This window comes from Falco naumanni, chromosome 6, assembly GCF_017639655.2.
Source record: "Falco naumanni isolate bFalNau1 chromosome 6, bFalNau1.pat, whole genome shotgun sequence".
Lineage (NCBI taxonomy): Eukaryota > Metazoa > Chordata > Aves > Falconiformes > Falconidae > Falco > Falco naumanni.
This window is the reverse complement of record NC_054059.1, coordinates 70123027-70150671: the sequence shown is the minus strand read 5'-3', so window position 1 is coordinate 70150671 and position 27645 is coordinate 70123027. Positions and strand designations below refer to the sequence as shown.

At 34.8% G+C, this 27645-nt stretch overlaps 1 protein-coding gene across 1 annotated transcript in view; it reads right to left on the bottom strand.

Moving 5' to 3' along the window:
* Positions 1–27645, bottom strand: part of ASCC3 (activating signal cointegrator 1 complex subunit 3) — a 280895-nt gene that overhangs the window by 86441 nt on the left and 166809 nt on the right. Inside the window, exons 15-19 of the mRNA XM_040597334.1 lie at positions 17015–17206; positions 16462–16686; positions 6752–6871; positions 2446–2610; positions 1521–1607 (exon numbers count right to left, since the gene is read on the bottom strand). Of these exons, the coding sequence (XP_040453268.1) occupies positions 1521–1607; positions 2446–2610; positions 6752–6871; positions 16462–16686; positions 17015–17206 (789 nt within the window). The remainder of the gene's footprint in view (positions 1–1520; positions 1608–2445; positions 2611–6751; positions 6872–16461; positions 16687–17014; positions 17207–27645) is intronic.

Here is a 27645-nt window from a genome sequence, read left to right as displayed (position 1 = left end):
AAATCCCCAACTATCCAGCCACTGGTCCTACAGGAAAGAAAATGATGAAGGACACAACCATCACAGATGACTCCAGTGTCAGGGGAATATTATGCTCTGCTTACAACAGCATTTTTGATAATTTTTTCTGCTCTTGCATAGCACAGTACAGGTCAAATCAGATCTGTATTTCAGCTACTGGTGACTCACCTATCTCAAAATATGGAATTTTTAAAGGCATTACGGAAACATGATTCATATTAACAAAAGTCACAATTGTATCACACAGAGGGCTAAATCCTGAGTTACTTTTGCAAAAGTCAGTTACTAATTTTGCCATTCAACGCTGCACAGCAAATGAATCACATAAAACTGGAAATGATGGTTACTGATGCCATACCATAGAAATCTGAGAAAGCAAACTAGAAAAACTATGCTTTAGTCAAGAAGCATCACTACTAACTTTATTACAAATATAGAAACATATCACATCATATTTTCCATATGCTTTCCTTTTAAATACTCAATTATGCTAAATTTAGACCTAGCAAAGCAACATCACTATCATAAAACCCCCTTCTAGTTTGGAAAACATTTCATGTATCACTGTAAAACCTCACTCTTATTATCTTCTATAATAGAAGAGATTACAGCAAAACAGAATTTCTCCATTAGATAAAGAGATGTTAATACTCAGAAAACGTGTGTGAATATGTAAATATGTAGATGGTGAGAGATTCACACTGCCAGTTTGTAAAGCCAGGTGAATGAGAGCCAACTCTGATCTTAAAATTGTATAATTGTGGTAAAATGGCAATGAGCCCAAGCTAATAAACCCTGTGGAGTCTGGCTCGCACCTCTATGAAATGGAAGCATGGGCAAACAAGCTTGTGCCAGCTTGCAATGTATTGTCTTGTGTCCTACCCACACAGGAGGCAAAAGGGAGGTTGGATCTGAGCTGAGTACACTAGTACAGTAATCTTCTAGCCTGCACAACAAAATCTGTTACAACAACAGGATTTCTGCTTGGATTTCAATTTTTGGAATTTCAAAATTGAAAATAATTTATCAGAATTCATCACTCTGCTAATCTAATATTGTTCCCTGCATGAAGTACATCACAGAGTTTACTTCAGTGAGTCCTGCCTCATTTCTGACAAAGTAAATTGTACAGCAAGACATCTAATAGTGGTTTAAACTTCAAACAGAAAAAAACATCTCATCCCTGGGTGCACCATTCCAATGGACACTTATCTTCACCTTTTAATAACTGAGGAGCTGAAAAGTTCTTAACATAATTTAAAATGAATTCTCAAAGATCCATAACTAGTTATTAAATGTGTACCATAGTTCAAGCTGAACTACACATAAATTTGAGTGGCAGCATATATAGTTCTAGGCAATTACGCCTACTTAGAAAACATTTTATAATGGAGCTTAATATTTAACAAAACTTGGGTCTGTGGACACTATTTATGGAGTGACTACTAAACAAGTGTCTAGTTCTAAGGCATTCTTTGTACAAAAGGATACAACTTTACCTTTATCTGTTCAAATTCTTCAGCTTTTGATACTATAGCAAGAATATCACCTTCTGTTTTATGAGCATCGAACAATTCATTGAAAGTCTATTAAAAATAAAATGAATGGATTTAACATTCAAAATAAATATACACATATAGGACAAAAGAAAGAAACATTAATCAAGATTTTAAAAAGCATATAAAGTTCAAATGTAAGAGTAATGCAGTTTAAACAGGAACAATTTCCAGCATGAATTCTCAGCACCTTCAGAAAAATAGTCCTTTGAAATTTGGTCACCCCAAAATCGAGAGACATGCAATCTATGGCTATTTCAAAAAAAGTCTAGGACATATTTGAGTGAATATGTGAGACTAATTATACATAGTGACAGTAAACATTTAAAAATTATTACTGTGAGCCTTCACCATTTATTCGAGAAAAACACTTCCCACAAAAGAAAGGTTTTAAGATGAATCTGTACATCAAAATCAAGCTTCCAATACTACCAAGTTTTGTAAAATGCATCTTCCTTACATATTTGCAACACAATCTGATTACAGGGCCAGAAGTTGTTTAAGGTTGGCAACCTGATAGGATTTTCATGCAGAAAAACTTTTCTGTTATCAGACTCTATACTGGAATGTGCCATCATGTACCAATGGTTGCACACACTGTTGATATCAAAATGTTTCTTACAATTCACCAAAAAGAATGCAGAAACCATAGAAATTTCAAATCTCACTGCACACCAAATCTGATTTTTCAGTATTGCTTTATATTAGTCTCTTTCTTTTTTGTATTTCCTCTCTCCCCATTTCATTCAAATATGATTTGAAAATGTATTGGACAAATCAGCTATATAGTCTGTAATATCTTACAACTATTTTAGGTATAGGTTCAAAAAGAAGGAGAAACCCCCAGAAATAGAACATCATATTTTACCTCTATAGTATTGTATTTAATATAGTAGTGGCTGGCAGTTCTGCCTAAATCTGTTGAAGAAAAAAAGCCAGTTCGTTCTTCAAAGCGGATCATGCGGGCTTTGTCCAGTTTTCTGCCAACTTCGATTACCAGTTGCTCTCTGTGCTTTTCTAGACCTGGATCCATCTAGACATGAACCACATACATTAATTTGTATAAAATACAAATGTTAAATAAATAATTTTATTGAGATAACCCAGTCACACAATGCCAGAAATCAAGTAAAGGAAAGGTACAGTTATTAAGTCAAGATTTTCCTGAGATCTCACTAATAACATTTACATTGACATTATTGACCAAAAACTCTATACAGGAAAAAATAATCAGAACAATATTTCTTTTACAATGCTTTGAGACCATCAATACAATGTAGACTAATACTACTTATAAAACAGTAGCATGATTATGAAATAAATTTACATTGAAGTTTTTGAAATAACTTTTAACAATAACACATTCTTCATGAAATTATCATTACTGTATGACTTTAGAAAAACATGCCATCTTATTGTATCGTCTATTTATGAAAAAGGCTGAAGATATACCTTGGCTGGGTATCTGACATGAGGATGGCTTTAATTGTATCCCAAACAGAATAAGCTTCAAATTAGATGGCTGAAATGTTTACTAGCAAAAAAACTTTGGGTATGTCAGTTGGGATACTCTCATTACCGAGTTATAGATGTACCACATAAACATGTTAAAAGCACACAAGAAACTCGCTGTGCCCAACACTGCTTCTATTGATACCAAAGTTCAGGAACTTGGACATTTTGTCCAAATAATAATGCACATTATCTCATTAGTACATACATGGCTGGACAAAACTCCCGTCTCAGTGGGACTGCTGTATAATTTTCTCTTTCCACATCACGCACCCGGGATACCCACACTGATAGGGATGGATGAAAAAGGATTCATAGTCATGTTAACCCTCTGGTTATGTGTGCCTGAGGTATGGGGTCTAATCACACAAGCAATGACTGGCCACCAAATTTGACTGTTTAAACTCTGTTCTAGTTGACAGGAAGCATTCTTATTTCAGGGCTTGTATAGTTCAGTTTTCCTACAGAGTAAGTCATACCAGCCCTCTTGGTTAAGTCTGCCCCAGAGATGTATGACCAAGAGTACAAAAAAAGAGTAAGCTCGAAGAATTGCTATGCCTTGGTTTCCTCTGGTTTTCCCTGGGCCAGGATTCAGTTTCATCTTTGTGCCGAAGCCCTTCATCTCATGTTCAGTGGAGCTGCAGATGAACACAGCCATCTCCACAAAGCAGCTGCAAGACTAGTGCCTAATATTCCCTGTCTTTGCCAGTTACTCTGAAGCTGTTTCTCCTTAGTTATGGCTTGCCTTAGTTTCAAGTCAAAAGCTAAGATGGCAAAGGTCTAGAGTGCTTTTCTCAACAGTAAGTCATGCATCGAGGTCAGATTTCAGAGCAGAGATGGTCAAAAAAAAAAAAAAGTAATCAGGATGCCAGATGTTTAACATTTCTTAAAACTAAAGACGAGGAAAATTTTAAAAAATATCAAAACACTTCCATACTCCTTTGGCAGTCCAAAATACCTACCAATCTTTTGCCTTACATACAAAAAAGCTGAAGCTGTAATAGTAGACTAACATTTTTTACAAATACAAAGGTTTTAACTTTAGAGGAAAGGTCACAAACTTGAACAGGCTGTGAAACAATACTCCAATCTAGAGAATCCGTGGTTAGCACCCTTCTTGTTGAACTTGCATAATTAGAAATCCCACAGAGTAAAAGATCCAGACTAGAACAGCTTTAAGCCATACTCTTAAAAACAAGCCTTGGCATGTCCACAGCAACAAACTGAGCAGGTCTGGAGTATAAATATGGACATTTAAGAATGCATGATAAAGTACATTATTATTCATTGTTTTCGCTAGCTGAGGAGTGTTGGGGATAAGTGCCTCTAACTTTTACAGATGTTCTAAATATAAACATACGGCTTATGGGGATAAAAAGCTTTGTTTAACTGTGGGAACACCAAAGAGTGGAACCAAAAAGAGGAGAAAACAGACAAAGGGGTTACCTTAAAAAAAACCAGCCACCTTTCCATTGGAACTCTAAATGGATGAGAAAAAGCCTGTAATTCATACCACAGGCTTCACTAATACAACACTCAACATTTGCTCCACTTTTTCCTTCCACTCTTTGTTTCTTCTTGCTGTTCATCATGAATTCTGGCCATTTTCCCAACCCTATTGGCACGCCTTGCAAACAACTTGAAAAGTCACAAATCAAAGCAGTGGGCCTAGGGTAGACTATGCCTGGCACAGCCCAGAAATGGGCTAGGTGGGGAACAGTAATATTGCAGATGCAACATGTGGGGTGCAGAATGTGTCAGTGCACGGCAGATACATGCTTGCCCTGGTTTCCCTGTGCAGTACAACACACCCCTTTTGTGTAGACAGGCTGGACCTTTTGTGCCCTAAAGTAATTAGCAGGTGTGGTGAGTGCCTGTGGAAAGGGAAAGGGGAACGAGTTTGCATCTTCTCAGCCCCACTGAACAGCTGGGAAGTGTGACCCACGATGGTTATGCAGATACATGGATTCTGAATGGGTAACATTGACTGTCAGCCAAGACAGAGATAGAAATTGGCACACTGCAACTTTACTAAGAAACAAAAAAATACCAATTATGAAAATTGGATACCTATAAGCAGAACAGAAGGAATAGAATGGCCTAAGTGAGCAAATCTGTGGTTATGCCCATACCTGGCACTATACCATCCATATACATATGTCTATAACATATGCGCTTTGAAGTTTAAAACTGGTTTATCTAGAAAATAAGGGGATTGGCATTGGTTTTGCTCCGACATGAATGGATAACACTTCAAGTTGATATAATTTGTTACTGCCCTAACACAAAAATAGGACTGTCTATTTTTAGCACATCACATCAGAAGGGGTAGAAAGGAGGTTAGCGGCAGAAAAAGACAAGTGCTGGCAATCTCCGATTTCTCATCAGCTGAATAAAAACAAAAAAGCAAGGGGAGGGGAAGCAACTCTTTTTCATTACTTTTTAAATCTATAAAAAATATTCCTGTTAGTGTTTTATTAATTTTTTTTCACCACTTATTATAACCATGATTACATTTCTTTTAATCTAAAATTTGTTACTAACACTGGTCAAAAATATCTAATTAAAAAAAAAAAAAGGAGAGAATTTTATAGGAATGGGACAACAACATTCTTCTCACTAGTAAAACAATTTTTGCTTTTCATTTATCTATTGCTTTGTGATTTGTGTCATATAGTGTTATATTAACATATGGTAATGTACTGTAAGGCTTTTTATAGAAAACAGATTTGAGATGACCAGAGGTCTAAAGGTGTCTGCAGAAGCTTACTTAAACAATAGCCTATCTACTTCCACTGCAGTTTCAACTACCGGGCACAAAAGCTATTAAAAAAAGTATCTCCTGACATACATCTCTACATGATGCAATGACCTGAACAACTGTATCTCACAATATCATGACAAATTATGAACTCACAAAACATATTCAGGACATGTGAAAAAACCTACAGTTACCATACACTTGTGAAATTTTCACCTGCATTAGGCTCAATTACCTGTGTCCAAACCATGTCAACATTAAATGCTTATAAACAGCTGTACAGAAAAAAGTGACAATATTTAGATAACCTATAAACTAGTAAACTTCCTAAAAATTACATATAATAAAAAAAACTTGAAAAAACTTATGTAACTGTGCTCTGATTTATATCACTGCAAGGGTGCACTTTAAATAAACAAAAAAAATTTAAAATAAATGAATAAACCCCCCCTTATAATTACTAAATCGCAAGAAAGAAAAAAAGCAATTAAAAATGTAACTTTATACTTTATAAGATGTCATGCGATGAAACATTCTAAAACAAAAGCTGAATAGGGAGGGGGGGAAGCAAGCAACTCAAGAATGCTTTATTTTATCATTTATTCCTAGCCTACAAAACTGAAACACTGACAATAGGCTAAGTTACGGTAACTGATAAGAATGAACGTTGTCCTTTGGAGCATAACTTGGCCAGTTAAAGTGTATTTTTATTGTGAACAGAAGGGGCCTCTTAATTTAGTGTTAAAAATACTCTGCTACAGAAAATATCTTCCTTTTTCTAAGCACTTTAAAAGAATTGCTGATGTCAGGTTAAGTAGAAATAGCAAATATTTATCCTCACATCAGGGAAGGATTAGAAACCCAGAACAGGTTACAGATTTTTTTAAAATGCATTTTATACCTGATAAGCTTTGTGACTGATGCCATATACTAATGGATTTGCTCTCATCCGTACATAAAGATAAGTGTAACTTATCCACTTTACTGCTTCTTCCACATTAGTTACTGTTCCAAGAGCAATCTGGAAATAGGAAAAGACACAAAATTAAATGTATATGTTAAAGCTGAACATAAGTATTTGGCTGGAAACATATGGAATTCAGAGCATTAGCGCTAGATTAAAGAAAGCGTCAGTATGGTTTCAACAAATTATTTTAGAATAATCATAAGACAATTACTTGAACCGTTTGCACATCTTTACCTCATGAACATTTAATAACATGGTATGCTCTGTGACATAATATTATAGACAGCGACCCACACGATCTTTGCTACACCACTTAATGATTTTTACAATTAGAAGATGATACTGAGTGAGGTATAAAAGAATGACAAACAAACCAACATCATTCTTTAGCGAATATGCTCAGGGTAATTTGAAGAAGAGTACCTTTAAATAAAAAATCTACATTTTAAAAACTTATTTTTTCATACCAATGTAAAAGCAAAGTGTGGTTCAAATCCTAAACCAAATGATACCAACAATCTTTATGATTTTCTTCATCATGCTCTCACAGTCAGCAATCTGTTTATACAGTTTTCACAAATAGTTTTCTCCTTTTGTATCTGGCAAGTTAAACATACAGGTACCTGCTACATTTTTGTTCTATCAAAACATAACAAAACTGAACAGGTATTAGGCACTTTTATATATATATTTATATATATACATTTGTTTATTTTTCAAGGCTAGATCAGGTATACCGAACCAGTTTTTTTTTACTATTTTGCTAATTCAATAGTTTTATCATCAAATTATTTATCACACACACATTTTTACTGGATAAGTTGAGCTCTATTTTGTATTGGTTACATTAAGGAGAAGCATTGTACTGCTTAATTGCAGTTAACCTCATTTTACCAGAAGAATTTAATATTTCCTGCATGTTGCATGAACAAACATTTTTTGGTTGTTGCTGGTTGTTTAAAACAAGCAAAAGTTCCTCTTAACAAATTTTTGTGATCCATTACTAAATTTTTAAAGTTATTTTTGTTTTATTTATGTTTGGATTTCATATAAACGTTCCACATGACTTGGCAAAACCTAAAAAAACCCCTATGCAATTGTAAATGATTTCATATGCATGTTCAGATCTAAGCATCTAGACCTTCATAATAATATATATTGGTTTTGAAATAACATAAATATCTAGTAAAATGCATGCCAAATCTGCCTTGAGTTAAAATAACTTAAATCCAGTAAAGCCTTGTTGATATCAATGACTAATAGCATAGAGTAACCCCAAGCTCTGCATATACGTTTTTCAGGTGATGTTTTGCTCTTCAGCAGCATAAGGAGGTTGGGGGAAGCTGGATTGTAGTGTTTGTCAAAGTACATAGCTACATAATGCACTGAAGTAGCTACAAAAGCGTTCAGTTCTTCCTAGACTACTACAGGGAAAAAACATCTAATACAGCCCACAGGTTATTATTACTCAATTGGCTACCAAGGTTGATTTCAGTGTTTCTTTCCACGATTCAAATGCCTTTCAGTAAACAATTTGAAATAGCATTAGAACATCGTCCAATAGTAACGTTTTCCCCCAAACAGCCACTTTCACAATCATGAAAATGTAAAATTCTCATTACTGAGGACAGTGAAGTCTGACAATTAAAAGACACCCCCCCCCCATTTTTTGCCTCCTTTCTTTAAATATCTAACTGTATTACTTACAAATTAATTATTTTCACAAGTTAAAAGTAAAACTGAGGGAAAAAAGTGGTTATGACATACAGTTTGGTTTCATACATGGTACTGAAATATAATACTGTTCTTTCCTTCCTCCATCAACTTCAATGAATACTCAATAATATGCAGTCAACAACAAAAAAAGGCAACTTCTAAATATTTGCTGCCATCTAGTGTTCAAGGAAAGTTCTTAGGGATTGTTTTAAATTTATACCTTTGTTAAAACTGTACGATGATGGAAGCCAACACATTAATAAAAACACTTCAGAGTAATTATGAAATAAATTATTTACCAAGTTAGGAGAGGACTTCTGTTATGATCTAGGACATGTAGTATTTATGAAATCAATAAATAGACAAGATGATACTTTATTAAAACAAAGAAAAAAGTTCTAAATTTTTCAGCATTTCCTCAACCATGTATTAGGTATCTAGTTACAGATGGAATAATCAACGAGTAGAAATATTTACTATGTTGACATTGTATTGTCTGATTGCAGCCATCACACAATGCTTTGTTTTTAAAAACTGTTCAAATGCAAATAATGTGGTATACTCACAAAAAGAAAACTTGACTATTATATTAATTCAACTCACTGTGTCATTTTAAATGAAAAAAATCATCAGCATCAGAAATTTTCAACCAATTGTTCAATGGCTGATGCCACCATCACCAAGTGACATGCTTAGTAGTCTGCATTTTCATTACATATTTTTTTTTTAAAAATGCTATCCCACAAATTTTATCAAGTTCAACAGCATTTCAGAGGAGGTGTTTTTGATATTCAAAACAGTGCAAACATATACAAGTAGCATGGCTTTTTGAGGGCAGTTTTTAAAAAATGAAGTTTTCTATACAGATTAGAAAATGTCATAAAAATGTTACTGATAATATATACTGTATGTATTATATAATATAATCCATAATATACTGCATTTTTTTACAGAAGAATGTTTAGTTGCTATTATTTTTGTATAATTAAGTCAGATTACATGGATGAAAAATTTCTATATATGAATCAAATATCTGTTAAAGGTAAGAGAGGAATCTTTCTAACAACCTAATAAGCATTTTTTGGTTTGCTTTGGAAACCAGTGTATTCTGAATTACTATTTCAGCATCTGAAGTGACTATGGTCTTATTCCTGTACAGCTTTTGAGATAATTTCTTAATGCTACTGGAATTGTCCCCAGTGGGACAGAATCTCCTCTAATCACACGTGACCACAGGACTGTTTATAAGTACATCTGAACTACACCAAAGTTGTCATTACCTGTTAACTCCAAATAACTTGTCTACCATTTGGACATGGCAGCAGAAGGTGAGGGGAGAACAGATGAGGGTGCTGGTTTCATGCAGCTCAGGTCAGGCCTCAGTGCCCTGGACACCCAGGGCGAAAACTTTAGTTCCCCCCAGCCTGTGCTTTGCCCCATTCCCAGATTAGCTGCTCAGTCACCCAGCTCCTGAGTGATTTTTTTGGAAGGGCTTCAAAGGAATTCTTTGTCTCTTCTGAGAACCACAACAGTTGCCCACTCTTTCAAGGCAAAAAATAGATAAAGAGGTTTGTCCCAATTAAACAAGTCACCACCTTTTACATTCCTGACTTCACAACAAAATCATAAGTAAATGCAAGGAAAGGCACCCCCCCTGGGGAATGTATACCTACTGCCAGGCACTGCAAATCCTCTCAGTTTGTGAGCTCTCTGGGGAAAGGAGTCATCCCAGCAGCAAGCTGGGGTCCAGCTGTGGATGTCAGGGAGGGCTCTTTCAGGTGGAAACAATTAGGAAAGGAATGGTGACCTGCATTGTATGAGCTATTGATGATAGTTCCCAGATAAGTTAAAGTTTATGGTCTAATTAAACCACATCCCCTGCATCTTATCTTTCTTCCTGTATCTCCAGAAAATATAGCCATAGGTATTTTCTGTTTGCCAGCTGGTCAACTGACCCAGGACTGACTCGCTCCTCTCAACTAAGCACCCTAATCAGCTGTTTATTTTATTCCTTTTCACATTCCCTTATGCCCAGTGGCACAATTTCAGCAGGAAAGGAAAAGGGCAACTTCATGCCTATGTTGCTTATCACTGACCATTTACTCTTCTACTCATTTTTAGAAAAAAAAAAACCCCAACCCAAACCAAAACTCAAAACAAATCTGCAGGAGAGAATTCTCAGTGGACTGAGGTGCTGAAATACATGTTCAAAGTCTTAATTTTGGTGTCAGCTCAATGAAGTTGGGTGTATTTCAGCTTTCCCCACTCTGCAGCTTTACTAAGAACAAACATGCTGGGACACGAATCCAGCGCGCTCTCTCTGCAACTAGACAACAACAAATGCTGAAGGGCAGAAGGTGGCAATGAGAAGCAAGCGTCACATAAACTTCTCCCAAATTCTTCAACTATTGCATCTCAAGGTCTTTAGTTAAAGGTATTGGCTCTGTATTTGATAGCTTTCAATCGAGTTTTATTTCATTTCCGTACAGTTTTTGACTACCATTTAGATACAACTTGCTGCAGCAATATGGTCTAACCACCCAGCTGGCATCCTTTTGTGTTTTCTGAATCTGCCACTGATTCACCTCAGCCAATATTTCCTGATTCTTGTCCTAGGAGACATGCATTCATTACTTCATAGAACTCTGCCATATAATATCCCATTTGTCTTTGTTCTCACCTGAAGCATGCAGGTAAACCAGTGTGTTTCTTTTATAGGAGCAGAACTATTCCTTTGCCCATTCTTTCTGAAAATTTCTGCTTCTAGAAAATGAATTTTGAAATGGGAATAAGAAATACCCCAGTTTTCTTGCATCATTGCTCAAATTTTCTCTCCTGCAGCACATAAGCCTAGAAAGGGTAGAAAATTCAAGGCTCTTGATTCCACTTAGTGATTGTGTGGTTAGGATTATGTATTGTATTACCCCAAATATCAGAATAATTGCCTCATTCTTACCACCTACCTATTTCTGCCAAGAGACCTGACCTAGATAAAAACAACTTCATATTCTTGTGGAAACATGGAGTCTTCCCGTATTTCCAGCTGCTACCTTCATTTTACTAGTTCTTCTTTTGGCCACTGATCTGTCTATAACAAATTAAGAACTTAATTCAGCAGCGCTTCTGGCCTTTAATTGGTTTCTCTTTACAACTACAGCATAAGCATTTGGATTTCCTGAATGACTTGTAATAAAAGCAGACCCAGCTCCTAAAATATGTCTTTTTATTACACATCAGTGCAGATTTCTCGGTGCTAACAACAGGCTTTTTTATGGCAAAGATGACAGTGGTCATCAGCATACCGTCTAGATTTCTGTAGCGAATCAGTCAAATATATATTTTGTCTCCATAGAGTGCTCTTGCTACTGCCTAAGGGACAATGCCTACAAAAGATGACCAAAATGGAATGTGCTTCCTAAGATCATCTACTGATTAATACCATGGCATATGTTTTAGAATATTTTTTTCACAGTGCTGCAGCCTATGGAATAGTCATCTCCAGAAAAACATAACAATTTCTAAAACACCTGTACACTTCTCAGAGGATTCCACTATCTTAGACCAAATCAGCATATACAGAAGTTTTAGACTGACTCCAATTATGATGAAGTTGCTTTCCAAAAACCCTAACACAATACCTCCTTGTAACTGCTCATTGTGTGGATTTCCTGTAAACTGGCAGGTGCTAATTATTCATGCATGTCATGACAGAAGGATAATTAACATCACACATATCAGATGACAAAAATGGTGGTTTCATGCCCTTGTTTCTCTATTGCTTTTCAGCTTTTTCCATTGCTATTTCTACTAAAACCCATTTATCACAGCAATTAACAAAATTCTGACTGCATTTTCAGCTGCTGTAACTGTACTGCAGCCACAGGATCTTCAATAATTTAAAGCCAGGAGTACACTGTTCTTTTCAGGCACACTACCATTACATAAAATCTGAAAAGAAATCGTTCTGTCTGAACTAGTTTATCAGTTTTCTGCACTCTACCCCAAACTCCAAATCCTGTGGTAGAAGTGCTGCATTTCGCAAACTCAGAAGTAGTTTTTATTATACTGTACATCACATACTTCCTGTATATCTTTGATTGGGTAAGTTTAGATGACTGCCTCCAATGAAATCAAATTATTGTTCTATTCCACTAGTTTTTTCTTCTCTACTTCAACTATTTTAACAGGATAAGAGAATTAACTTCTTAATTTTACACCTTCAATATGGCCAAATTATTTTTGCAGTGTCTACTAGCAATATTTTTCGGAGAACTACTTGGAAAGTCAATTACTGTTAAAAGTCACTACATTTGTGCTGAGATTTTCTCTACTTCTGGAAAGAATTTCACTAATGTGTAAATATTTGAAAATAAACTATTTAGCAGAAATACATACTTCCCCAGACAAACAATCCTCTTTTTAGGTAAAAATCTAAATAAAGCTTCATGAGTAAGATTGCTTTTATTGCCGTCAGCCTTATCTAAAATTGCTGCAACTATTTTTTTTCCTTTTGGACAATTTTTAGTGTTTCATAATGACTGCACACATTACTATTCTAAGCTCACAGACCCCTTTCCTTGTTGAATGTCTTGCTTTTTGATACTTTTTTTCCCTCTTCATTAAGTATCCATTTGGACATACTCAGCTGGTGCTAGAGGATAGTATATACCTTTCCAAGTGTTCAGTGATTTCTTTTTTAACAGCTTTTAAGCTAGCGGAGTGCTTACTGTTAAATGTAGAGAAAAGGAAAAAAAAAAAAAAAAGAAGATACTACTACCTTTAAAAACTGCTGTTAAAATCACAAGCCTGGGAGACATTAAAATTGTTTTGTATTCAAACAATCAACCAGGTCTGTTCGACGTCCAATGGTTTTTTTGGTGCTAACTCCACCAAAGTCAATCCTAGCAGCAGCTTGGTACCTTAATTAACTATCTAGTATAGTAACACACAGAAACATACAAGTGGATATTTACTACATTATAAATATTTTGTTAAGCCATTCTAAATATTCTTGTGAGATAAATACCTAGGACTTAAAACTAAGAATTTGCAATCTGTACAGTGGAAAAGGAGGAAAAGGAGAAGAATCCTACTGTCTAACTGTAACCAAATACGTCTTTTCTTCGTTACTGAAAATGTAATCACTTTTAGAATTTAAATTTTTTTTTCCTCTGCACAAAATGTAAATTCACTTGTCTCCTCATAAAAAAAAAAAAGCCCAAACCCAAACCAAACCCCCTTTTTTCTTTAACCTTGTATATAATAATCACCTGCTTTCTGGCCTTGCTGGAAAATTTGTGCATTTTGGAACTACAGCTCAGATCAGAGGAACAACACGCTGTCCATTAAAACCTCTCTCTGCAGAATAATACACATTGAAAATTTTTAGCTTACATCTCACACTTTCTTAACTAAGCATTCTTAGCTGAAAGGAAAGAAATTGGACTGCAGCTTTTGATTCATCAAGTCAAATCTTTTCCTCATATACATCTTCCATACAAATCCCATCACGCATTACAAAATCTTCACTGTAGAAAAAAATTACACTTCTTTTATCTCCAGTACTGCTAAAAGACAGGCTGTTCCAGATGCTGTATTTCAGGCAACCTTACTTATGAGCACGGTAATTAATTCTTGTACTGGCACTGGTCAAAATTGTCTTTTTTATTTCTTTTTCTTATTCACTTCTAGTTCTGGCTACTTATAGAGAGCTGTCATACCTCTTTTGAAACTTTTTTTTGCTAAGCTAACCAACAAAATTTTTTAGGGTATGTCAGTAAAGTATTTTTCCCACACAGGCTAGCTTTTCTACTGGAGCTCTGCAGAAGGAATGCTTGAGATTCCCAGTGTAATTCATGCGGGCACACCAGCACATCCACACACCACCCAGACAGTTTAAGGCAATACAGACCAAGCCTGAAAAAACAGTAGCATATAGCCATGCCATTTGTTTTTCACAGCATGCCCATCATAGAGATCTTCTCTGATCCAGTTCAAAATAGGTGCTTATTAATTCCATTGTCTTTGTAATTCTTCACTGACCTGAAGGCGTTCTGTGAGATGGGAGGACTAAATTTCTAACATTAAAATAAAAAAATTGAAAAATAAATCCTTTGCTGCAAAGAATTTATGGAAATCAGGATTAAAGAAACAGGATTAAAGAAAGCCTTTCCAACTCTTTTTTTCTTTGTCTACTTCATGTATCTCAAGAAAAACAACAAAGCTTTTCTATGAAATCTGGCTGGATTCTTTCCTAGTGAAAAGGTACACAGTATTCCAGGACTAGATCTCTCTTTCCTAATTTCTTGGGGTGCTGAACAATAACTACAGGTAATCCTGGCCTTCACAACTGACTTTAGGATTTAATTTGTCACTGCTAATGTGTAAATTGCTACTATTCAATTTTAAAGAACTGAATTTCCATCCAGTTCCACTTAAAGAACATTCACAACTATCCATCTCCAGGAATATAAAAGTGTTGTCAAAAGGAAGCAGTTGAGAGCCCTACACCTGCCCGCCACAAGCGTGCCTTCCATTTATTTTTCCTCTCTCTTTTGTGTGGAAAGATGGATGGGAAAATTCCAGATGGCTCCTTCTCATCACATTTGTGTCTCATGTTGACTAAGAGTTCCATTTCTCTCTTCCCTCTTGTACTCAAGACCACTCCAGAGTTGAGGTAAAGAGGAGTAGCTGTGAGCACAGACAGCTCAGTTTTCATTCCCCCACATTTGTGTGTGGAAATAGTTGGAATAACAGTTAAACCTTATTCTGCTTCTGACGTGTGACTGTACTTGGGAAGATATTTTCCCTGTTAACAGGAACTGAAGAAATAAGTTATGAGACCTCCTTAAAACAAAAAAACCCAATACCCACCAAAATCATGAATGATAAAATTTGATTATTTGTAAAGAATAAAGGAATGAATCTTAACATTTTAAAACAATGTATCAATTTATGCTCCTTTCCAGAATTTCATTTAAAAATTATTATTTTTGATTGAATAATGAAAAGACTTAAAGTGATGAAAAGGTAAAAAATAAAAAGAAATACGTAAGAATTATATAGATAAAACAGAACAAGTATCTTAAAAATCCAAGACTATTTCTAATAGACCTATACCTAATAAACTTCACATCGTTCACAGGGATAATCAGTTTTAAGACATCAATGCACACTTCAGTTTAGCTGAACTCCTTTACTTTTATTGAAAAAATTTCCAGTGCTTTTGAAAAAGTATTCTCTTTTTCATCTAAGCGTGTTTAGATTTCTTAATTTTCCTTGTAAAAAGTGTCTCTGTGTGTGTATATACATATTTTTAATTGCTTATTACAATAGGCAGGTTTTGAATCATTATATTTTAATATGTCAGAGGTCAGTACTTCCAATACAACCACAGCATTTTCAAAGAAAATGCATTATAAGATTTAAACTGAAGCAAACTGGGAACTTCCTATTTATAATAAACCAGTTCTGATTACCATTGTGAAAGAGAACAAAGAGGAGAATTCTAGGGCAGATACGTTATTCTTCCTACATTGCAGTGAACCATGTGAAATAAGTTTGCTTATATACATACAGACATGCTTTAATTTTTTTTGCAGATTTTAATTTTCAGTTATGAAGAACACTTACTAAATTCTAATAAAGCACTTCTGATTGAAAGGTTTTAAGATGCTGTGTTTCTACAACTTTATCTTAATGGTATTTTGACCCTCTGTACTGCTTCTTATAGCTACTACCTTTTGTAAAAGGCCCCCAATATTTTCATGTGTAACAGTTCACTCCTCTTAAACATACACACTTACAGATTACCAGTAATAATAAAATTTCCATTTTAGATATTTTAAATGTGACAATATGGCATTTTTGTTTCAAATAATATTAAACCTTTAAAGTTTGGTAGTTTCTGTAAATGAATCAAAGGTTACCTCTGCATTTAGGTTGTCTGCAAGGCTTTCAAGAAACTGGCTTTCAATTGGATTCTGCTGAGTAAGAAGAGTCAGGTAATGACTGAGTTTATCATGAGTTGTAATAATGATGCCTTCTCCGAATTTGTCAAACTGAGGCCGTCCAGCTCGACCAAATATCTGCATGACATCTAAAATTCCAAGGTCAACAAAGGAGCCTCTTTTTGCAGCATATATTTGTGTTCCCTGGTTGAGGAAAAGTTAATAAAAATTAACATAAATACACACGAATATAATCCTGATGAGCTGAATACTGAAATTAGGCAAATATAGCATGATTTCGGAAGTGTACTTTAACTAATCCTTTCATAATCTTTGATATATTTAAATCTTTACTATACAAACCAGACTCCCACTGGAGAGAATCAGTTTAATGAGATATAAATAACATTTCAAGTCAATCAGACATCTCGCCTCCAGGCCCGAACCCCACAATAACGATCTTGCTATCTGTAGTTTTTTACAGGTTTCTTTTAAGACTGATACCCATGTGTAGAGTAATGGAAGCTCTTACCTTAATAACAACAGCATGAGCAGGAAGATTGACACCCCAGGCAAGTGTAGCTGTACAAACTAAGACTTTGATATGTCCGTTAGAAAACAAGTTCTCAACCAAACTTCTGTCTTGCCGCAGCATTCCTGCATGATGAATACTAAATCCGTCTGGAAACAGCTCACGTAACTGCTTATTTCTGGATCTCTGTACCTAGAATGGACAAGCATAAAAATGAAATTCACTCCTAATTACAGTACAAGAAGCACTGTATTAAAAAAAAAAAATTACAGGGAAAAACCCACTGAATATTATTATGAGTCATATGAAAGAAACTGTTTCTATCAATGTCAAACTTTTAATCAACACCAATACGGCATGATTTTCTATACATAAATTTGGATTCTATTCTTATTTTCCAAAGAATAAACTTACTTATTTAAAAGAATTCTTTTATAAAAATATAGCTTCAGTTAAACAGAGATCCAAATTTACTGATAAGCAGTATGAACATCAAACGTGAGAACTCATGTATTGCATTTCCTCAAAAGCAACCCCTTCAGACTATGCAGGCAGTTAGGACAGGCTTAAGGCAGCAGGCCACACACTATATGTAACATTAAGGAGGGGATAGCTTTCCCTACCATCAGCCATTGCATCAGCTCAGGACAGCGTGTGGATTAATAAATTCACAGTACAGAATCAAACTGTTCACCCACCCTTCATTTCTACCTCTCCCCCCTGCCCCAGGAGGCCGGGATCTCAGTCCACAAAACCCCCGGCCCTCCAGGCCCTCCAGCATCCGCTGCGTATGAGGCCCATAAGCATGCCTCCACTATTTCTGGGTGCCAGCTGCAGCATGCGTCACCTAAAACACATATTGACTGAAAGTTAAGAAAAACTAATACACCTCCCTTCCAAACACTAAGCTCTGAAACTTGAATTGTTTTGGCGTGTGCCTTCCAGAAGCAATAGGGAAGGAAAAAAGAAACCCAACCACTTAAAGAGAAAACCCAAACTACTGCAGTTCATGCCATTTTAGCCCAACAGGAACAGTTGCCTTTCTGTTCAAAACAAAGCTTTGGGCTAAAGGTCACGTACCACAAAATGTACAGCTCTTTTATTACAATTAAGATGACAGGAGGAAAGGCATGGTAATCCTGTTGTAAACTGGAATAAAGGACCTTCAACCAAGCTTGTATGAGCTTAAATACAAGGTCAGAGAGCATACTGTGTAGAGTCTCCTTACTTCTGCCCTTGGCTACTGGTTTCTCAGCTCTTCATGTTCAAATGTCTCTAATTTTCCACAAACACCTCCATATTCCTAACTGCTACACTCGGTAGCTACGATCCAAAATTGATTGCTGCTGAATATGACACTGGAGGGTTGTGGTAATGATGACTAATCTTTCCTTAAAATGGATTTCTTTATTACCTTTGTCAGCAGAGAATCTTTACTTTTCCATAGACCACAAGAGTTAAGTATTTTTTATCATTGCAGTTTCAGCCCTGTATAATATAGTGACTTAATTCTAGATCAAATTACTATTACTATCATGACTATTACTATTTTCTCAATCTTCGCATTTACTACTACCTGACACACAGCCACTGAGAGTTGACTTAAAGTGATACAGAGTGGATAAAGCAAAGCAAAATATGGTTCACAGTACTGGCATACTGCCAGTCATGAACAATAAATCTCTGCAAACACAGAAATAAATAGGGAGATGGGAATGCAATTATAAATGAGGACATGAAAAGAAAAATATTGTGGGCAAAACACATTTTTCAGCTTCACAATTATCCAGCTTCTCAATATCTGATCTTTCCTGCTTTATCAGTAATTATTTACTATTCATTTAAAGGAAATCAAATTCACCTTTTAACTACACATGATTTTTTGGCAAATTTAATTAACTGCTGTAGTGCTTAAAAATGAATAAATAAGAAATTAGGAAAGTGGCAGTGCAGTTCATGAAGCTTATTCTTTATGAGTTAGCAGACGGAAACATATTTCATAAAGAACATAAATGCACCAAGGTTTGCATTTATATACTTTTTAGTATATATATTTAAATGTATCAACAACAAATCTCACAGAAGACAGGCATGTGGAAAATTCACGTCAGCTGCAAATTTAATTGTGAAACAGAAATTTGTATCGATCTTGATTACATTCAGAATGTGGTATAAACATTTAACAATGTAATTAGGTTTTGTCTTAAATAAAGCAAATTTTCCTATGTGATAAGACAACTACCAGAAATTTTACTTTATCAGTAGAGCGTGTTGTTTGGTGTTGCATTTCTATTTTACAGGTATCAAAATAACTACTTTTCAAAAAGGAAAATTATTCAATATAAAACCCTACCCTTTAAATATTATAATCTGTAGCTGAAAAAGCCAAATCTTGCTCTCAAATGTCCACAATTTAAAAATTACACGCCTTTGTTTGTAACCTCATTGTTTATGCTGTTTAATGCAATTGAAAGACAGGGCAATTTATTAATGGGAAACTAAGAAGAGTAAAATTTCGTACTACTATACATGGCAGGTAACTGTATTTGTTTACAGTTTTAGGACATAAAATTTCACTAATTTAGAGAAAGGAACTTGTAAATACAGGAAAAAGGAGGAGGAAGGGGAAAAAACTATGACAGAAAACACATTAAGATATGGCAATGCTAGTCTGGCTATAATTCAAGTACTACCAAGCTGTTTAAAAATACATAGGTACATCAAGACGTATCCATATGGTTGTGTTCAGAACGAATATCCACATACTTCTAAAACATCACCACATTCTGAAACATCATCTTTGAAATAACTAATATTCAGAGGTTTTGTCTGTTCATTTATTGAATCTATGAAATGCTAGACTTCCAGCTTACACAGTAACCAGTTTAGAGACGCATTAAAGGTTTTTTTTTCCAACACAGAAGATGAACTTTTTTAAATGAAAAACTGACAGCCCACTTCTGACATGGGAAAAAACAAATGCTGAGCAAATCGAATCACTGATTACCTTAGATGATACCATTAACTGCACAGAAATTGAACTCATTTTATAAAGATACAGGCAAGTTAGTTTAAGAACAATGAAGTAACCCATTATTATAAAGTTACACTCGAGAAAATAAAATTAAAAAATAAATAACATCTCTCAGTGATGGCCTGGAAGACTGCTCGCACAGCATATCCTTTAAAGGCAATGTATTTGCAAACAGACGTGCCAATAAATGGCATGATTATTCTATTCAATCTGGATTTTAATGGTTGCAGAGACAACAAAACCAACGACTACTAAATAAGGGAAGTGAAACTATAAAAAGTTATACTACTCCCATCTTGTTCTATTATAGACTAAAGGTTTTCTTAAAATGTATACCGAAATGTTACTAAGTGCCTCAGGTGTACGGAGAAGTTGTTATTACGAGGTCTGGCACTGGTTTCCTGATTAGAATTGATTTTCTTTCCCCTCCCTTATTGCTCAAGAGGGCTGTAGATTTATGACCTTTGCTTACATGTGTGTGTGCATCTAAAACAGTATGTATTAAATAAAACTCCTACTTTAGCTTGCTGCCACCTATATTTCTCCTTTAAAAGTCTAGAATTTCATGCAGTTCTTGATTAAGACACATTAAAACTGTCACATTTAGACACAAAAAAAAGTCACACAATTTTAATGAGAAGTGAAGCATATGTATAAGAAAAAAAAAGATTTAATCAAGCCTTAGGGTATTTCAGCTATAGACTTAAAAAAGATAGCACCCTTCCTTACCCTTTTCTTGCATCTGGTATTGCAAAGGTATCATAATTCATAAAGACTGCATGCTTTTTGTCTGAACTATCAATATTATGTGAATGAAAGAATGAAATTTTTAGTATGTTTATAGCTATTTTTTCCTTATTTTATCTAAAAAACAAGTAAAAAAAGAATAATAAAGCTTGATTATGAGAAGCAGCTGCCAATTGATTACTTCTTGGTAAGTGAAACACCAATTTATGTCTTTTCTTTAATCTCCAGTTGCTACACTCACCTAGGACAGACTAAGTAGTTCACCACTACTTGGTAAGATCAAGTTTTTTTTTCTTTCCATAAATTACATATTTTTTCTTTCTGCTTCTTCATTTGAAGATACTGTTTGCAACTTTGAATTATGGCGTTTTTTCCCCACTAATAACACAGTTTTTGACTTTCATGTATTTTCTTCCAGTAACAGAAATGGCACAGGCTATTCTAGCATTTTTCTCACGATGACCTTACTATAGTGAAACTTCATGCTTGTGACCTGAAGACTCAATCATTGTAATTTCCTTTCTGTGGAGTTCACAATAGGGCAGCACTTGCAGTTTGTTCAGAATGCACCATCATATTTGTTCACTGGTTTGAGCAATTCTGAGCAATTTATTCTCATCCTTCATTCTTTGCACTGTCCTGACAACCCTGCAAAGTACCAGCTCTTAATTTTGAGGGCTCATCAGCTTCACTTGATGAGTGTTGGTGTTCAGATAGCACAGATATCAGAGACACCTAAACCAAAGGAAGGTATATTTTGCTGCAGCCTTCAATGAAGGGCAGTTTTAATTAGTGCAACTCCTGTGTAATTCATACAATTGGATTATTTCCAAAATAACTATTTTGTGACTTTTCTGAAGACATCCAAAAGTGTAATTCTTAGGTTGACCTAAAGTGTTTTAAGTACCAACAGGGCAAATGCCTCCTCTTCCTCATTCATATTAATCGTACTGCTGGAATGTACTCTGCTGGTTCATTTAAAGATTATCAATTGTCTTTCAAAATTTTTGAGCTCAATGTAAGATGTGAGAAGTCTCCACCTGATCAGGAAGTAAAGCAAAATGAAAAAGGGGAAGCTGAAGAGTCCATCAATGGGCTTATTCCTGTCCTACAGGAACACAAATACAAAAAAATAGCATGTCTTCTGCATGTATGAGAACTGAGAAAAATGGGAAGAAATGATCAAAGGATTGCATGATCATTCACCATTTTTGCTCTTCAGAATTTACTACATACATACTGCATATTAATTAATCTATACAAGTTAAATTTTATTTATTCTTTTTATTCACAGCTTACTCTTTTATTCATAACTGCTGGTTCAGAGGGGAGAGATCAAAACCTAGTGCCAATAAAACGATGGGACGGGGTTTTAAAATATGAAATGAAAAGATAATTTACTGTTACAGAAAAAAAAGTGAGACCCTTTAATATGCAGTTAGAGCAATTATATGAAACCTAGAGAAAATACTAAACCATGAAGATGAGCAGTAACACTATCTGACAGTTTATGAAAGAAACTGAACATGAAGAAATACAGATTAGAGTCTAAAGAGAGAAAAATGGAATGCATTTGAGCTACAATGATTTTACCTGAGGACTCTCCTTTTATGAATTAGAACTTTTATTTGTATTAATCAACATGTACTGTCTGCATAATAACTAAGTTATCAGCAGCTGTTTCTAGGACAAGGATGAAGTGGCACGTTAAGTGGTAACAGTAAGATTAAATTACTATTTTTATTACAGAAGCAAAGAATTAACTTTGAAAGAAATTTTCCTTGAAGGATTTAAAAGTTGACTAAATTTCTGTGATGAATATATATATTAAACAATTGGTCCTTATCTTGCATTACCTTTCACACTGCTTGAGAAACAGCATAAAACACAAAATTATTAGTATGTACTAAACATGTAGTAATACACTAAATCATACATAAACAACTTGTCATGAGGCTATTCTATAAATTTATAAATACATCACTTTGTAAAAGATACCCAGCAGTTAAATACTTTGGATTCAGGTAATGCTTCTGTGTTGATCTGCCCTCAGATTACTTCCCTTGCTTCTTCCTGGCAACAGCAGCATTAGCTTTGCTGACTGTTCACCCTGCAGCTGGTTCCTGTGAAGAACCCAGAGACTACTGAGTGCCCTCCTCAAGCAAGATGACTTACATGACCTAGCAGATAATTTCTGGATAGATGCAGGCTGGCCAATATGCTATTCTACTTAATGACTATACATACTCATTCTCTACATCTTTACTTTTTAAATGTATCTAGCTATTAACTTTGTATGGTTATCCTGAAGTAATATCTCTGTCCAACACTTATCCTTTTACTGGGTTATAAATAGTGGGTACCTGGCAAAAGAGTATTTGAAAGAGGTAATTCTAGCAAACAAATGTGAACCAGTTTGCATTTCTCCTGGAAGAGTCAATAATCTAATTGTCTCCCTCTGGAGATTTAAGTTCACTGTATTAAAGTTAGAATTCTTTAAATCTAGGAGTTACTGATCTGATTAATTTACTTAAATCACCTCAGTAAGTTCTATAAAATATATCTCTGAAGGAGAAAGAGAGTAGTGTAGAAACTGCTTTGCTTAAACACCTCCCTCTATCAGTATGAAGAAAACAATTCTTTGAGTACCATCACCAGAAGCACATTATTCAGGACTAATTTTCTGTATTATAGTATTACAACTTTTTCTTCTGAACCGTCTCCTCTGCGTGTGTATACAGGTTTCTATTGATTTGGGCTTGTCTCCTGTCAATTTGTAATTTAGAAACACTTGTTTAGAATAGGAATCTGTCTGTCCTTAGTCCTCAGTAGGCCACAGACCGTCTTGCAACTGAATCAATTACTGATTCTCACATAAAAGGGTTTAAGAACTTAGAATGAAAAATAATTATTCTGTGAAAACACACATGGAAAACAGCACTAGGTTTAGATAGAAAGGAAACATTTGTTACAACGACCCAGTTTAAGCTCTACCACTGAGTGAAAATGCAGTAAAAATAACAATTTCCATATATTGTATGATGATAAACATCCTTCTATTGTTTATAGCAAGTGCAATACAAATTATATAGGGACATTTTTGTACTGCTTCAGTACGATGAAAATCTGGACTCACAGTAAACAGAAATCTGCACCTAAGGAATCTCAAATTTTATTAAAAGAAGTGTCAAAACATTTCAATTTAGCAATAACATGAAAATGCACAACAATTAACACTGAATTAATTGCATAACATCACAATTCTAAAATTCATGCAAAATCATGTAAAGCTCTGGTTTTCTTTCTCATCAGTTTAGAATTAAACTGTTCTGAGAGTAGATACACAAAACACGTAAAATACAGCAAGGTATCCATTGTTCTTGAGACAGGAAGCCCTGTCATCATACGTGCTGACCACTTGGGAGTACACAGCTGAAAAAGTCATCAGTCTTGGTCTGTTTTGCCGACAGCACAAGTTTTCAGTGTGCTGTTAGAAAACTAACCAGTAGGGAAGATACACAGCATGAAAAGAAGTTGATAGAGTGAGAGAGACAGTTTGATGACATGCGAGGGTAGCATTGCAACAGCAAGTATGAATTTGTACCAGTTTCAGTTTAAATTCTGACATCCTCCAGAGACCTAGTTGAACCTTTTGTTGCTGTGCTTAGCAGTGCAAAGATTTCAATATTTCTGCTTCAACAAGAAACTCATACTGCATGGTTTCCATACAAATATTTGTTATATTTGAGTACACCTCTTTGCTGTGTAATACTCAAAACTGCCACTCTGCTGAGCCATGACAATACTGGATGCATTTTTACTCTGAGACAATGAGAGCAGAAAATGTTTTCAAGATCCTTCCAATATAGCTGCAGCCTACTTATTACATATCATCATGATTTTTAGTGCAACTCCTCCTCAAAGGCTATACTGACTGAGACAGCATTAACCCTGCAAGAAAAAAATCCATTTGTGAACATTAACCGTATTTCTCATTTCGTAATTAAACCGTAACAGTCCACTACAACTTCACAGCTATGCCAAGTGATGGATTGAGGATTCTTCAGAAGAATGGAATTTCTCTTACAAGCTTATAGGTAATTGGAAATGTGCAGTATGAATTAATAGTCTATAGGGTTTTCACTTTTAGACTGGCATCAATATGTTGGACATGAAAAGCTGAAAATTATCTTAAAACAGGAAAATAATTTTTGGAGATGAACCCTAGATATTAAATGTCTTGATTTGCTATTGTGGCTTGGTTTCTTCACTTTTCTAGCTTCTGCCCTAGAGCATGGAAGAAATAAACGTAACAATACTAAGCAGTCATGATAAAAAAAATGCAAGTCAATAGAAGTGGTACAAATTCCTAAACTAAAAAAAGTCAAAATTATACTCACCACTCATTAAGCAACTTGAGCTATGTAACCTGAACTTTAACAAGAAAAAGATAACTAAATGAGAACATCAGACCATATGCAGCACCATAAAAATAAGTGTTTTTCACTAATACCTGTGTAATATGAAAACCCATTAAAAAATCCATGATGTAATTCTCATCATATACAGTATTTCTTATTGGTATGCTAATAACATCAAACAAGTCTCTGAACTAAAGAAATTTTATTCCTACTGTGCCTTTGCTATTTTAACAGAATTTCAAGGATTCTGTTATAGTAACACTTTGTAGTTCAGTGTTGCCAAATGTTAAATCTTACAAGACAAGCACTTTTGAGAAATCTCAAAAGCATATGAAAAATTATAGATGTTTATGTATTTTCTTATTGCAATATTCATAGAGTATTATAATAATCTGATTAATGATAATGTGGTAATTATTTACTTTATCTGCTAAAGTACTAACACAAAAATAATCCTTTGAGAAATCAATGTACCTTTAAGTGGTGGGACCGGTGAAACCCAGTTTCCTATGAATTTTATATTCCTTGTGCCCCTGTCTCAACTCAAATGCATGCCTCATCAGATTTCCATAACCTCATCTCTCCCAGAATTATCTCCTTGACTTACTGTTTCATATATTTTTCCACTGCACCCGCAGGACAAAGATATACATCTTAGAAATGACATCTGTAAGACTTAGGCTCATTATCAACACTGCCATCTGACTACTACTAACACCTTTGACAACTGGGTTGTCTTTTTTGTTAGTTTTATTCCAAATTACTAGCAGGCTGCTCTCTGAAATTCTGCAACCTCAGTACAGAACTGTGAAGCCTGTGAACTATTAAACATCATTCAAAGTCAGTTTCAAAGTCAACATGACGTCTTTACACACCTAAAGGTCACAGAAGTAGCACCTAATAAGTGATGAAGCAAAGTTTATATTACTATGCTCTTTTGGCCAGGAAACTTTGGAATTTAGGGATGGATTGTCAGTTAAACTGAGACAACTATTAGGCTCGCTGCCAGAGGAAAACAGCCAATGCAAGAAAGGAGCATGCTATAAAGTTACTTTCATAGAGCTCAATTTTACAGCCAGATCCTGTTCAAATGTAGGGTATTTCCCCCAGACTTCTGCTAGTTATGAGATCCCTTGTAGTTTTAAATTCTATCTACTAAAAAAACCTCAAGGTTTTATTACTCCCTCCTTACTTTAAAACAAAAAAATCTCCTCAAATCCAGCCTTTATACTCCCAATATTTTATGTCACTTACTAACATTATGTTTCATACTTGATGAAGCCTGTGAGATTATTGCTTTATAAAGTTTAAAAATCACAGAGATTAAGACAATTATGTATAATTAATTTGGCTTTAAAAGACTTTTTTCTATGTGTATAGTTCTTTAAGCACGTACCTAGTACATATACCACCTCCCCAACACTGACATTTTGTGCAAAGGATGACTTATTTTCTTGTGCAAGTGATTTTTATAATATATTTACAGAGATCTGAGAAAAACTTTGCATTGATTCTAATTCATTGATCTGCCTTGTCTGAGGTTTGTAAACTAGATTAGAAATCCTCTGTCAAAACTGAGGAGCCCAGTATCATTAATATATTGTAATTCATATACCATTATTTTAAAGCAGGCTAAACAGTTCTCCAGCAAGCTAGCTTTATGTGTCTTACCCACACAGCAGGTAGATCTCAGGGAAAATTATAGCAAGTGTCTCACATATCAAGCATACCATGGAGACTAAATTATCTGGTATTGGAAGAAGTAAGGAGACTTAAACTTTCTCACTTAAGGCAGCACATAGCAGCACAAAACAGGTGAGAGGAGAGCTGCTGTGATGCTTCCACAGTCCTTCTCCAACCCTGATTAATTCCTGTTTTTCATACTCTGTTTACTTATCATGCATACATTAGTGCTAATGACTGCACAAGTGTTAGATGCCATACTGTGAGCTTCATTTTCTTTAATCTTTTAATTATATTAACAGTCTTTCTTCTGTACAATTAATAGTCATACCTGTTAAAGCCATTACATCCTTCATGCATTTAGTCACCTTAAAAATGTTTGTCGTCTCACAACTCTGTCTTCTTTTAAGAGCAGCTTAATCTCAAAAGGCTTTGCAAAATTGTTTACCTAGAAGTTGAACTCATATCTGTAATGCTGCATTTATTGGGGTGTTGGGACTCTGGGAGGAAAGCAAATAGTGAACAATGCCAATACTTGCCTTGAAATAAGTGTGTCTATATAATTTACCACTTGAAGTAGTAACATTGTCAAACTGAATATCTTTATATTGTTTTAAATGACAAAAATAATTGAAGCTTAAGTAAAAACATATATAAAAATAAAAAAGTTTTTTTCCTTACTTTAAGACTGAAAGCTAATACTATCAATCTAAAAAAGTTCTATAACTAACACTGCAACCTCTTTC